We start from the raw sequence: 15,000 nt of genomic DNA on the forward strand, positions 1-15,000 counted from the left end.
AACGAAGATATAGCACAGGAGAACGAGAGAGAGAGAGGAGAAACAGTGTAGAGAGAGAGAGAGGGAGGGAGAAGTGAGGAAGGAAGATATAGCACAGGAGAACGAGAGAGAGAGAGGAGAAACAGTGTAGAGAGAGAGAGAGGGAGGGAGAAGTGAGGAAGGAAGATATAGCACAGGAGAAGGAGAGAGAGGAGAAACAGTGTAGAGAGAGAGAGAGGGAGGGAGAAGTGAGGAAGGAAGATATAGCACAGGAGAAGGAGAGAGAGGAGAAACAGTGTAGAGAGAGAGGGAGGGAGAAGTGAGGAAGGAAGATATAGCACAGGAGAAGGAGAGAGAGGAGAAACAGTGTAGAGAGAGAGGGAGGGAGAAGTGAGGAAGGAAGATATAGCACAGGAGGAGAGAGAGAGAGGAGAAACAGTGTAGAGAGAGAGAGGGAGGGAGAAGTGAGGAAGGAAGATATAGCACAGGAGAAGGAGAGAGAGGAGAAACAGTGTAGAGAGAGAGAGGGAGGGAGGGAGAAGTGAGGAAGGAAGATATAGCACAGGAGAAGGAGAGAGAGGAGAAACAGTGTAGAGAGAGAGATGGAGGGAGAAGTGAGGAAGGAAGATATAGCACAGGAGAAGGAGAGAGAGAGAGGAGAAACAGTGTAGAGAGAGAGGGAGGGAGGGAGAAGTGAGGAAGGAAGATATAGCACAGGAGAAGGAGAGAGAGAGAGGAGAAACAGTGTAGAGAGAGAGGGAGGGAGGGAGAAGTGAGGAAGGAAGATATAGCACAGGAGGAGGAGAGAGAGAGAGGAGAAACAGTGTAGAGAGAGAGGGAGGGAGAAGAAGACAGACACACAGACGAGGACATTGGGAATACGCCATTTGCTTTTCAATCTCAGTAACTTCAATGATCCATAAAATATAGCTCTGACATATGTTCATGATATAGTCTTTTGAAGACACTGAGACTGGAGTTTACAATGATATTCACCAGAGTATGTTTGACTTGTCTTACAAAGATCAGTTCTTGGCCGAGTTAAAGTTATTTCATGTGTGTGACGGTGATTATTTACTGGGAAATTACTTAGGAGAGAGGGTGGGGCATGAATTCGGCTTTAATATATTTGAGCTTTAATTTCATCGACAATATGTCAAGTTGTATGTGATCAGACACAGATAAAGAGGGAGATTTTAAAGGAGAAAATCGAAGAGCACGCCTCGTTAGGAGTGGTTTTAGGATATTTATCAGTCCCTGAACCCTAAACAGTCGAGAAATATGAAGAGACACAGACAGACACACAGGGAGACACAGAGTAACACCGAGAGACACAGAGACACACGAGGACACACAGAGAGGCACAGAGAGACACGAGGACACACAGAGAGACACAGAGAGACACGAGGACACACACAGAGAGACACAGGGAGACACGAGGACACACAGAGAGACACAGAGAGACACGAGGACACACAGAGAGACACAGGGAGACACGAGGACACACAGAGAGACACAGGGAGACACGAGGACACACAGAGAGACACAGAGAGACACGAGGACACACAGGGAGACACAGGGAGACACAGAGAGACACAGGGAGACATAGGGAGACACATGGAGACACGAGGACACACAGAGAGACACAGGGAGACACAGAGAGACACGAGGACACACAGAGAGACACAGGGAGACACAGAGAGACACGAGGACACACAGAGAGACACAGAGAGACACGAGGACACACAGGGAGACACAGAGAGACACAGGACACACAGAGAGACACAGAGAGACACGAGGACACACAGGGAGACACAGAGAGACACGAGGACACACAGGGAGACACAGAGAGACACAGGAAGACACAGAGAGACACGAAGACACGCAGGGAGACTCAGATAGACACGAGGACACACAGGGAAAACACAGGGAGACACAGAGAGACACGAAGACACGCAGGGAGACATAGAGAGACACATGGAGACACGAGGACACACAGGGAGACACAGAGAAACACAGGGAGACACGAGGACACACAGGGAGACACAGAGAGACACAGGGAGATATGAGGACAAACAGGGAGACACAGAGAGACACAGGGAGGACCCGAGGACACACAGGGTGACACAGAGGGACATAAGGACACACAGGGAGAGACAGGGACACACAGGGAGACACAGAGAGACATAGGGAGACACAAGGACACACAGGGAGACATAGAGAGACACAGAGAGACACGAGGACACACAGGAGGACATAGGGAGACACAGGGAGACACGAAGACACACAGGGAGACACAGAGAGACACAGGGAGACACGAGGACACACAGAGAGACACAGGGAGACACGAGGACACACAGGGAGACACAGAGAAACACAGGGAGACACGAGGACACACAGGGAGACACAGGGAGGCACAGAGAGGCACAGAGAGGCACAGAGAGGCACAGAGAGGCACAGAGAGACACAGAGAGGCACAGAGAGACACAGAGAGACACAGAGAGGCACAGGGAGACACAGAGAGGCACAGAGAGACACAGAGAGACACAGAGAGGTACAGAGAGACACAGAGAGACACAGAGAGGTACAGAGAGACACAGAGTGGCACAGAGAGGCACAGGGAGACACAGAGAGGTACAGAGAGACACAGAGAGACACAGAGAGGCACAGAGAGACACAGAGAGACACAGAGAGACACAGAGTGGCACAGAGAGGCACTGGGAGACACAGAGAGGCACAGGGAGACACAGAGAGGCACAGAGAGACACAGAGTGGCACAGAGAGACACAGAGTGGCACAGAGAGGCACAGGGAGACACAGAGTGGCACAGAGAGACAGAGAGTGGCACAGAGATACACAGAGTGGACAGAGATACACAGAGTGGCATAGAGAGGCACTGGGAGACACAAGGAGACACAGAGAGGCACAGAGAGACACAGATTCAGATTCAGATGGTTTTATGTGTTTCGGCCATTGGCATACAAACACATCGGGGAAGGGGAAGATGGATGGGGGAATAGGGATGGGGGAAGAGGAAGTGAGTAATCCAGCAGTTCATTTACAGACTATGTAGTGACTTCATTTTAAACACAGTATATACGAACTAATTTTTTTTTCTTATTAAGTATGAGGTCATTTTCCAGATTGAGTATAATGTTAATTCACTGCACGCCATGCATCCTAAACTACCAATAACATTGGCATTCAAGGTTCAATGAAAATACAAGAGAGACACAGAGAGACACAGAGAGACACAGGGAGACACAGGAAGACAGAGAGGCACAGAGAGACACAGAGAGACATAGAGAGGCACAGAGAGACACAGAGAGACACAGGAAGACAGAGACACAGAGAGACACAGAGAGACACAGAGAGGCACAGAGAGACACAGAGAGACACAGAGAGACACAGAGAGACACAGAGAGGCACAGAGAGGCACAGGGAGACACAGAGAGACACAGAGAGACACAGAGAGACACAGGGAGACACAGAGAGGCACAGGGAGACACAGAGAGACACAGGGAGACACAGAGAGACACAGAGAGACACAGGAAGACAGAGAGACACAGGGAGACACAGAGAGACACAGGGAGACACAGGGAGACACAGAGAGACACAGAGAGGCACAGAGAGACACAGAGAGACACAGGAAGACACAGAGAGACACAGGGAGACACAGAATCAAAATCAGAATCAGAATTTTATTCAGTAAGGCCAAAGCCCCATTTGAAGGGGTTGTGAACTATAATAAGTACACCATATTTTGCAACAAAAAGAAATCGCAAAATATAAATATATGCAAATCTTATCTCCCATATGCACACACGCTCGAGTTATGATAAAATTGCAAAAAACAACAACGACAACAACAACAAAAAAAGAAAACAAGAACCGAGATACCCACACGCACACACACACACACACACACACACACACACACACACACTATACATACATACATATACACACTTATATGTCTATGCCCACATACATATAAGTATACACCTAAACTCGCGTACCTGTATACAGGAACCCATATACACTGAAATAATCACAACCATTGGTACACAAATGCATGCACATGCACACATAAACATACATATATGTATTCAAGATACAGCAATTTCTCTTATTTCAAATGCTTTGTATTATGTAATTAGCAAGATTTCGAATTGTGTGTTCATTTCTAGCAGCCAAAAGATGATTAAGTCGAAAATCAGAAGGATTTCTATAATACTTAGGATGTATGAACTGGTGTCTCAAATCCTCAAAAGCAGGACAACCAAATACGAAATGGACTTCATCATCAGTTGCATTCATGCACATTGGACATTTCATTGTATTTACAGTATATTTCTTATAACGAAGACGATGCACAGCTCGGGCAGAAGTACCAAAACGAAATCTTGTGAGAGCGTATCTAATAAATCTATTTATATCCATTATCAAGTACGGCTCTAACTCGTAAGATGACTTAAATTTTCTATATTCCAAAAACCTATCACTATTGTTAACATGGAAATTCCAGTTCTGCCATCTACAGTCGACAAGTCTTTGTTTCAATATTTTCAAAAAAGAACATATACAGCCCACAACTTGGTTCTCCCATACATACATGAAAACATAAGTATACAATGTAGCACGAACCTTTGAAACCCAATTGTTTCTTCCTTTGTTTGCTAAACTCAACAACATGTTATATGCCTCAAAAGGTAATCTCTGTTCGTCCATTCTTGTCAACTTTAACCAGTATCTAATGCAACAAACAGAAGAATTCACAGTCAAAAGGAATCTATCTAGATCGCGATAAACTAAATCATTTGGTGTTCTCGCACTCACACCGAGATACTTTTTAAAAAAAAATAATACAAACAAGTGAACACTCTCTACCACTGCTGCGGTATTTTCCAGACCCCATATTTCTGCGTCATACATTAGGATAGGATGGATCTGCGCATCAAATAGCTTCAAAAGTGATTTAATTGAGTTATTGTTAAGTTTGTACAATTTACACAAAATGCTGAATGCAGCCCGTTTTCCTCTGCTTGCTAAATCATTACATGCATGACTAAAACTTAATTTCGTAGAAAATAATATCCCCAGATATCGGTAAGTATTAACAACAGACTTCTCAGATTTATCATAGAACCATTTCTCCGAAGCAGCTAGAAATCCACCTTTTCTAAACACTATAATACTACTTTTATCCATGTTAACTTTTAGCTGTAACTGGGTTGCAGCTTTACAAAGGTTATTTAACTGCGTCTGCAAGCCAATCACAGTTTCTGATAACAAAATTATATCATCTGCAAACAAAAGAATAAACAACTCAATCATCTCTAGACTAAAAATTGCACCATGTCTGCCATTATCAATTATCTCTAAAGCAAGTTCATTTATAAATAATGTAAAGAGAATGGGACTACAAACATCTCCCTGTTTTACACCATTCATACAACTAATATATCCAGTAAACTGGGTGCCGCATCGAACTTAAGCTTTCACAATGTCATACATACTTTTAACACATACATACTTTTTAACAAAACAGGCCACAGAAGTTTTCTTGATATGGAGTCAAATGCTTTTTCAAAATCAATGAATGCTACGTATAATTTTCTATCAAAAGCAAACTGTTTTTGAATGAATGCAAGTAAGGTAAACATGTGAGCAACTGTCCAATAATTCTTTTTAAAGCCTGCCTGGTATTCCCCTGTGATGTTGTTCATATTAACCCATTCTTGCAGTCTTGCGTTTATGACAGAGGTAAACAATTTACTACTAATGTCTGACAAGGAAATACCTCTATAATTATTGGGTTCATTTATGTTACCTTTCTTAAGCAAGGGGAGAATGACAGATTCTTTCCAGTTTTCAGGATACTTGCCTGTATCAAATAATGTGTTGAAATATGTAACAAGAAAGTCAATTACATAATCTTCAGCATTAACAAACAATTCGCCAATAATGCCATAAGGACCTGCTGCCTTACCACACTTTAATTTCTTAATTGAAATTAACACTTCTTCCTTTGAAATAGGTCTGTTTAAAATATAGTTATTTTCATCTTCATTGTCATAATCATTGTCATCAGTTGTATCATTATTTAAACATGAAGTTTCGCATTCACCAAATTCGTTTTCAAGAACATTCTTAAAGTGAACAAACCAATCATGGACGTTAATATTATTCGACTGATAAACCTTTTTGTTTGACAGGGAGACACAGAGAGACACAGAGTGGTACAGAGAGATACAGGGAGACACAGAGAGACACAGAGAGACACAGAGTGACACAGAGAGACACAGAGTGGCACAGAGAGACACAGAGAGACACAGAGTGGCACAGAGTGGCACAGAGAGATACAGGGAGACACAGAGAGACACAGAGAGATACAGAGAGACACAGAGAGACACAGAGAGATACAGAGAGACACAGAGAGATACAGGGAGACACAGAGTGACACAAAGAGATACAGGGAGACACAGAGAGATACAGGGAGACACAGAGTGATACAGAGAGATACAGGGAGACACAGAGTGACACAGAGAGATACAGAGAGACACAGAGAGACACAGAGAGACACAGAGTGGCACAGAGACACAGAGTGGCACAGAGAGATACAGGGAGACACAGAGTGGCACAGAGAGATACAGGGAGACACAGAGAGACACAGAGAGACACAGAGAGACACAGAGTGGCACAGAGAGACACAGAGTGGCACAGAGAGACACAGAGTGGCACAGAGAGACACAGAGTGGCACAGAGAGACACAGAGAGACACAGAGTGGCACAGAGAGACACAGAGTGGCACAGAGAGACACAGGGAGACACAGAGTGGCACAGAGAGACACAGAGTGGCACAGAGAGACACAGAGTGGCACAGAGTGGCACAGAGAGACACAGAATGGCACAGAGTGGCACAGAGACATACAGGGAGACACAGAGAGACACAGAGTGGCACAGAGAGACACAGAGTGGCACAGAGAGATACAGGGAGACACAGAGAGACACATAGAGACACAGAGTGACACAGAGAGATAGGGGGAGACACAGGGAGACACAGAGAGACACAGAGTGGCACAGAGAGATACAGGGAGACACAGAGACATATAGAGACACAGAGTGACACAGAGAGATAGGGAGAGATACAGGGAGACACAGAGAGACACAGAGTGACACAGACACATAGTAGCACAGAGAGACACAGAGTGGCACAGAGAGACACAGAGTGGCACAGAGAGATACAGGGAGACACAGAGTCACAGAGTGGCACAGAGAGACACAGAGTGGCACAGAGAGACACAGAGTGGCACAGAGAGACACAGAGTGGCACAGAGAGACACAGGGAGACACAGAGAGACACAGAGTGGCACAGAGAGACACAGAGTGGCACAGAGAGATACAGGGAGAGACACGGAGACACAGGGAGACACGAGGACACACAGGGAGACACAGAGAGACAGACAGACAGCCCCGGCGGGCCAAAGCCAGCAACACCTTTCTGCCTAATGTGCCGATCACACGGCGTAAGATCCAATCTCCGCGTGACGTCAGCACTTCTTATCCCCACCTTCCTTCCCCGCTCCTCTCCCCACCAATTCCCGTTCAGTTCATCACAACGGGCACAGGCACAGGACAGTAACTGTCTCCTGCTTCTGTTCTGGAGGCGTAGGAGAGAGTAGCGCCCCCCCCCCCCCCCCCGTGTGTGTGTGTGTGTGTGTGTGTGTCTGTGTCTCAGTGTCGGTCTGTCTGTCGGTCTATCTGTCTCTCTCTCTCAAAGACACACACACACACACACACACACACACACACACACACACACACACACACACCCCGAAAGAGACATGATCCTGGTTTCCGGTAGGAAAAGAGTGTCTAAGAACCTTATTTCCGACCCACTCCGACTCGCTGACTCCCCCCCTCCCCACACACACACACTCTCCACGCCACAGTCCCCCCACCCCCTCAAAAAAAAGATTAAATGAAATGAAATAAAACAAAAATAAATGAAATTTTGAAAAAAGAAAAGAAAAACCTCTGACGATTCAGTTAGAAAGAGAGAGAGAGAAAGAGAGAGAGAGAAGAGAGAGAGAGAGAGATACAGAGTGAAAGAATGACAGAGACAGAGACAAATATAATTACAAAGACAGAGAGACACACACAGACAGACAGAATGACAGACAGACAAATACAGATATACAGAAATTTCTTCTTCTTTTTTTTCTTAACCAGTCTGGAAACAGCCTGATAACAAAACCAAGGCCCCTATTGGTCAATAAAACTGCAAGAGGGAAGCCACCTTCATCTTCAGCTTTTTTTCTCTTTTTTTTCCCCCAAACACCACGTGACTGTGACGTGAAGCAAAATGGCGCTGTCGGAATCGGATTGCAGAGGGAGATTTCCCCCTCCCCCTCCTCCCTATTCTCTCCTCACCAATCCTCCAGTCAAACGGACCATGATTGGCTAGTGATGGAGCTGACGTCAAAAAGCGGATTGATTTAGATACGTCGTAACATCTACAGCGATGGAGGTGGCTTGGCTGATTGGCTGGACCGCACGTGTTCTCTCTCTCTCTCTCTCTCTCTCTCCCTCTCTCCGTCTTTTTGTTTGCCTGCCTGTCACTCCATCCCTCCCTCCCCCCCCCCCTCTCTCTCTCTCTTCCTCTCCACCTGTCTGTCCTGATAGTGATGTTGATTACACACAGGACTCAAACTTGGATATTGGACAGAGGAAGTAGAATGTGACAGGGGTTGGGGGAAGAGAGGGAGGATTGTTGGATGATGTTTTTTAATTAAAGAGAGAGAGGAGAGAGAGAGAGAAAGAGAGACGGACAGACATACAGAAATACAGACATACAGACAGACACATACACAGACACAGGCACAGAGACACACAGCCAGACATACAACCAGTGATAGCGAAAAGAAGAACGAACGAATGAATGAATTCAACTTCTAATAGCGCATTTTCCTCGGTCGGAGACCAAGTTATAAGCGCTTTAAAAACACGAGATCCTTTGCACAGCAGACTGCCTATCTTTGTAGAGCTAGCTGACAGCTGCCACTGGGCGCTCATCATTCGTTTCCTGTGTCATTCAATCAGATTTCAGACACTCACACATAAACATTCAGACAGACATGTAACATTTTACGTGTATGACCGTTTTGTCTATTTACCCCACCATGTAGGCAGCCATACACCGTTTTCGTTTTCGCGGCTGTGCATGCTGGGTATGTTCTTGTTTCCATAACCCACCAAACTCTGACATGGATTACCGGATCTTTAACGTGCGTATTTCATATTCTGCGTGCGTATACACACGAAGCGGGTTCGGGCACATGGTCTGCACAGATGTTGAGCTTGGAGATCGGAAAAATCTCCACCCTTAACCCACCATGCGTCGTCACCGAGATTCGAGCCCGGGACCCTCAGACTGAAAGCCCAAAGCTTTAGCCACTCGGTTACTGCGCCCGCCTGAAAAGAAGAAGAAGAACAACAACAACAACCTAACAAAAAGAAGAAGAACAAGAACAAGAAGAACAACAACAACCTAACAAAAAGAAGAAGAAGAAGAAGAACAACAACAACAACAACAACAACAACAACAACAAGAAAACGGAAGGGACGAGGAGAAGACAGAGTGATGACGAGGACGACAGCGAACTGGGATGAACAATGATGACGTCACTCACCTCACTTGCTTGGCGAGAGTGCTCTTTCCTGCGTCACATGGTCCTGCAACACAGTGATTGACTGACTGACTGATTGATTGATTGATTGATTCATTCATTCATTCATTCATTCATTCTCTGTGTCTGTATCTCTGTGTGTGTCGGTGTTAGCGTACGTGCATGCATGCGAGAATGTATATGTGTGGAAACACGCACCTGCACACAGAGTCGGACAAACAGGGATAAGTGGTGTGTGTGTGTGTGTGTGTGTGCGTGCGTGCGTCCGTGTGTGTGTGCGCGCGTGCGTCCGTGCGTGCGTGCGTTCGTGAGTGAGTGTGTGCGTGCGCATATGTATGTGTGTGTGTGTGCGCGCGCGCGCGTGAATATAGTGTGTGCGTGTGTGCGTGCGTGTGTGTGTGTGTGTGTGTGTGTGTGTCTGTCTGTCTGTCTGTCTGTCTGTGTCTGTATCTGTTTCTCTGTGTGTCTATGTCTCTGTCTGTGTATGTGTGCCTGTGTGTGTTTTCGTAAGTTGCTGTTGCTATTGTTGTTGCTGTGGTCTGTGCGTCTTGTTGTTCACGGATGCATGTTTTGTTATTGTTTGCTGATCCCTGTGTCCCTCACTGACTCGCTCCACACACTTCCCGTCACAGTTCTGGGGCTCTGCGGGTGGTCCTGTGTCAGTGACTTCGGGGGGAAAAAGGAAGGGAAAAAACGCATCTTTTGACGGTAATTGAAGCCATACCATGTACTGGGCATGAGTCCAAACTATGAAAGCATGTCTCTGGTCATCCAGAGCCCCTGACTGATGTACTGGGTAAACAGAGAAAGGAAGCAACGAAGGAAGGAAGGAAGGAAAAGAAGAAAGAAGAAAAAAAAAGAAAGAATATGCAACGAATGGATGAATGAGTGAACTGTAAATGAAAGAAACAAAAAACAAGAAAAGAAAGTAGAAAGCAGAAACGAATTATAACTTAATGGAAAGAAGAAAGAAAGAAAGAAAGAATATGCAACGAATGGATGAACGAAAGAACTTTAAAAGAAAGGAACAGAAAGGAAGGAAGGAAGACAGAAAATAAGAAAGCAGAACCAAATGGATGAATGAATGAATGAATTATCAATGAAAGAAGCAAAATGGATGGAAGAAAGAAAGAGAGAAAAAGAAACTGTAACGAATGGATGAACAGATCAATTCTAAATGAAGGAAACAGTACGGAAGAAAAGAAGAAAAGAACATATGAAAAAAAAAGAAATCAGAACCGAATAGATATTCGAGTGAATGAACTGTAAATGAAAGAAACAAATTGGAAGGAAAGAATAAAGAAAGGAAGAAAAAGAGGAAAGAGAAAAAAGCAGAGAAAAGCTCAGAAAAGATAGATTCTTGGGCAAGGCGATGGAAAGTCAAACTCAATGAAGGGACAACAGAGTTACTGAATATTTGTCGAAACACTGACACCATTACAAAGTACAGACACAAAAACATCTAGGTGTCATACTCCAAAACAACTGTAAATGGGAGAAACATAGTAAAAGTATAATCAATGCTGTAACTATGTTGGTTTCTTGTCTTAAGACATGTAAATACAAGTTAAACAGGAGAGCATTAGAAATTATGTACAAATCATTCATATTACCACATTTTGACTATGCCGACATTGTTTGGGATAATGGCACAGATGCACAATCAGACTCTCTGGAACATTTACAGCCTGAAGCATTAAGAACCATAACTGGGGCTGTTCGTGGGACAAGTCACCAAAAAATAGACCAAGAATCAGGGTACTGTACACTTAAGGAAAGAAGGAACAGACACAAACTTGTGCATTATTTCAACCATCTATGCCTTAATTACCTAGCGGATCTTGTTCCTGGTCTTGTTTCAGACAGTAACCCTTACCATAGACGCGGGTCATTGGAATGCACCGTACCGAGATTTCACACCGAACTCTATCGGAAATCATTCATACCATCCACTACTTACCTCTGAAATTCTCTGCCTGATTATGTCAAAACCAGCAGTTCCTTAAGCCAGCTTAAACATTACCTGTGTGCTAACGATGCTGTAGTGCCTAGCTATTATTATTTTGGTAAACGGAAGGAACAAATCATTCACTGTCGACTTCGTCTAGGGATTAGTGATTTAAGAGAAGATATGTTCAACAGACATTTAATAAACGATCCACTTGTGCTTGTGGCACTGCTAGCGAAACTGCTGAACATTATTTATTATTTTGTCAAGACTTTCATATGGCTCAGGCAAACACAATCTTTACTATATCTCCAAACTACCTCCACTTAAAAAGTCTGTTGTATGGAGATCCTGATCTCCAAAATCATACAAATATATTCATATTTCAAACTGTTCACCGGTTTATCTCCGATTTAAATACAGTTTAACATAGAAAGTATTGTGAAGAACGGGTACAACACGATTGTATCTGTTAAATGTGTTGGATGTCCTAATCATATTATATAGTTGACTGACCAAATGTTCAAAGTTGAATTGATTGGCCAATGATCTGTCAGAATTTCTCCTCTCCCCTCTGCTCCCCCTCCCCCACCACCTTACCCATCATTCATCTAAATTTCTTTTGTCCCTTCGTGTTTCTCTTCTATCAGGCCGATTCCTTTGGTGACTATAAATTCAATCTCATGTTCATATTCATATTAGCATTATTTTACTATATTATGCATTTGTTTGTTTATTTGTTTTATTTCATTATTTCATTACTTACTATTTATGAATTTTATTTGATACAATTGATAATATAGTTCATCAGCCGTTATGATAAAATTGAAGTGCAACGTTGTGAGCACAGTATAAGCTTTAACCTTGTTGATGCTCTCTTGTCATTGTTTGCATTGTAATCATGTGTACTGTTGAACAATTAAAGATTATTCAAACTAAAAAAGCAGAAACTAACGGATGCATGAATGAATCGTAAACGAAAGAAACAAAATGGAAGGACAGGAAAGGAGAAAAGAAGAAAGGAAAGAGAGCAGAAAGGAATGGGCGAATGAATGAATGAATGAATGAATGAATGGAAAAAAAGTATATGGAAGGAAAGAAGAAAGCATGAAGAAAGGAAGGAAGGGATAAGAAGTAACAAGACGAAACAAAATTCTTTATTTTCGAGGATAATAGATAAGCACTGGCGCGGTGGTTTTTTTTCATCCAGTCCCCGCCCTGAAACAGGGTCTACACTACACAACACTACATTATGTATGCAACTGCAGGCACTACACAATGCTACTTAACAAAAAAGGAAGAATGGAAGGAAGGAAGGAAGGAAGGTAAAGAACGAAGTAAATGGAAGAAAGACTGAAAACAGAAACAAGGAAAGAAAGAAGGAACTATGAAAGAAAGAAATGGTAGGAAAAAAAACTTGAATGACAGAAAAGCGGGGAAACTGAGTAAACGACAGACATAGGGAAAGAAAATGAACAAATAAAAAGAAAGAAAAAGAAAGGAAGGAAGGAAAGAAAAGAAACAGAAGAAAGAATGAAAGGAGAACAGAAGGAAGAGAAGAGCGAAAGAACAAAGGAAAAACAGGACAAACAGAAAAGAAAAGACATATCAAGGAGAGAAAAACAGACAAGCAAGCGCGCAAACACGCACGTACATACAGACAGAGACAGACAGACAGACAGGGATAAGTGGTGTGTGTGTGTGTGTGTGTGTGTGTGTGTGTGTGTGTGTGTGTGTGTGTGTGTGTGTGTGTGTGTGTGTGTGAGTGAGTGAGTGAGTGAGTGAGTGAGTGAGTGAGTGCGTGCGTGCGCGCGCGCGTGTGTGTGTGTGTGTGTGTGTGTGTGTGTGTGTGTGTGTGTGTGTGTGTCGTGTGTGTGTGTGTGTGTGTGTGTGTGAGTGTGTGTGTGTGTGTGTGTGTGCGTGCGTGCGTGCGTGCGTGTGTGCGTGTGTGTGTGTTTGTGTGTGTGTGTGTGTGTGTGTGTGTGTGTGTGTGCGCGCGCGCCTCTGTGCAGCATCTCCAGTTTTTGAAATGTCTTTCTTTCATTCTCTCTTTTCTTTTGTTAGTCACTCGCTCTTTCCTTTTTCCTTATGTGTTGACATGGTTTTTTGTGCTTTTTTTTCTTTTTGGGTTGGTTTGTTGTTTTTTGTGTTTCTTTCTTTCCCCTTCCCTTTCTTTCATACTTTTTATTCTTTCTTTCTTTTTATTCTTTCTTTCTTTCACCTTCCCTCTCTATCTTTCTTTCCCCTTCCCTCTCTATCTTTCCCCTTCCCTATCTTTCTTTCCCCTTCCCTTTCTTTCTTTCTTTTTATTCTTTCTTTCTTTCTTTCCCCTTTCTTTCATACTTTTTATTCTTTCTTTCTTTTTATTCTTTCTTTCTTTCCCCTTCCCTGTCTTTCTTTCTTTCCCCTTCCCTGTCTTTCTTTTTTTCACCTTCCCTCTCTATCTTTCTTTCCCCTTCCCTGTCTTTCTTTCTTTCCCCTTCCCTGTCTTTCTTTTTTTCACCTTCCCTCTCTATCTTTCTTTCCCCTTTCCTGTCTTTCTTTCACCTTCCCTGTCTTTCTTTCTTTCCCCTTTCCTGTCTTTCTTTCCCCTTCCCTGTCTTTCTTTCCCTTTCTTTCTTTCCCCTTCCCTCTCTATCTTTCTTTCCCCTTCCCTGTCTTTCTTTCTTTCCCCTTCCCTCTCTATCTTTCTTTCCCCTTCCCTCTCTATCTTTCTTTCCCCTTCCCTGTCTTTCTTTCTTTCCCCTTTCCTGTCTTTCTTTCCCCTTCCCTGTCTTTCTTTCCCTTTCTTTCTTTCCCCTTCCCTCTCTATCTTTCTTTCCCCTTCCCTCTCTATCTTTCTTTCACCTTCCCTGTCTTTCTTTCTTTCCCCTTCCCTGTCTTTCTTTCCCTTTCTTTCTTTCCCCTTCCCTGTCTTTCTTTCTTTCCCCTTCCCTGTCTTTCTTTCTTTCCCCTTCCCTGTCTTTCTTTCTTTCCCCTTTCCTGCCTTTCTTTCCCCTTTCCTGCCTTTCTTTCCCCTTTCCTGTCTTTCTTTCTTTCCCCTTTCCTGCCTTTCTTTCCCCTTTCCTGTCTTTCTTTCTATCCTCTTCCCTTTCTTTCCTCTTCCCTGTCTTTCTTTCCCCTTTCCTGTCTTTCTTTCTTTCCCCTTTCCTGTCTTTCTTTTTATTCTTTCTTTCATTCTCCTTTCTTGTCTTTCTTTCTTTCCCCTTCTCTCTCTTTCTTTTTATTCTTTCTTTCTTTCCCCTTTCCTATCTCTTTCTTTCCCCTTTCCTATCTTTCTTTCTTTTTATTCTTTCTTTCTTTCCCCTTTTCTGTCTTTCTTTCTTTCACCTTTCCAGTCTTTCTTTCTTTTTATTCTTTCTTTCTTCCTCTTTCCTGTCT

At 43.5% G+C, this 15,000-nt stretch overlaps 1 protein-coding gene across 1 annotated transcript in view; it reads right to left on the reverse strand.

Annotated features, from left to right (window-relative positions):
* Positions 1-15,000, reverse strand: part of LOC143289492 (G protein alpha i subunit-like) — a 109,778-nt gene that overhangs the window by 20,404 nt on the left and 74,374 nt on the right. Inside the window, exon 3 of the mRNA XM_076598477.1 lies at positions 9,675-9,717. Within this exon, the coding sequence (XP_076454592.1) occupies positions 9,675-9,717 (43 nt within the window). The remainder of the gene's footprint in view (positions 1-9,674; positions 9,718-15,000) is intronic.

Source organism: Babylonia areolata, chromosome 14, assembly GCF_041734735.1.
Source record: "Babylonia areolata isolate BAREFJ2019XMU chromosome 14, ASM4173473v1, whole genome shotgun sequence".
Taxonomy (NCBI): domain Eukaryota; kingdom Metazoa; phylum Mollusca; class Gastropoda; order Neogastropoda; family Buccinidae; genus Babylonia; species Babylonia areolata.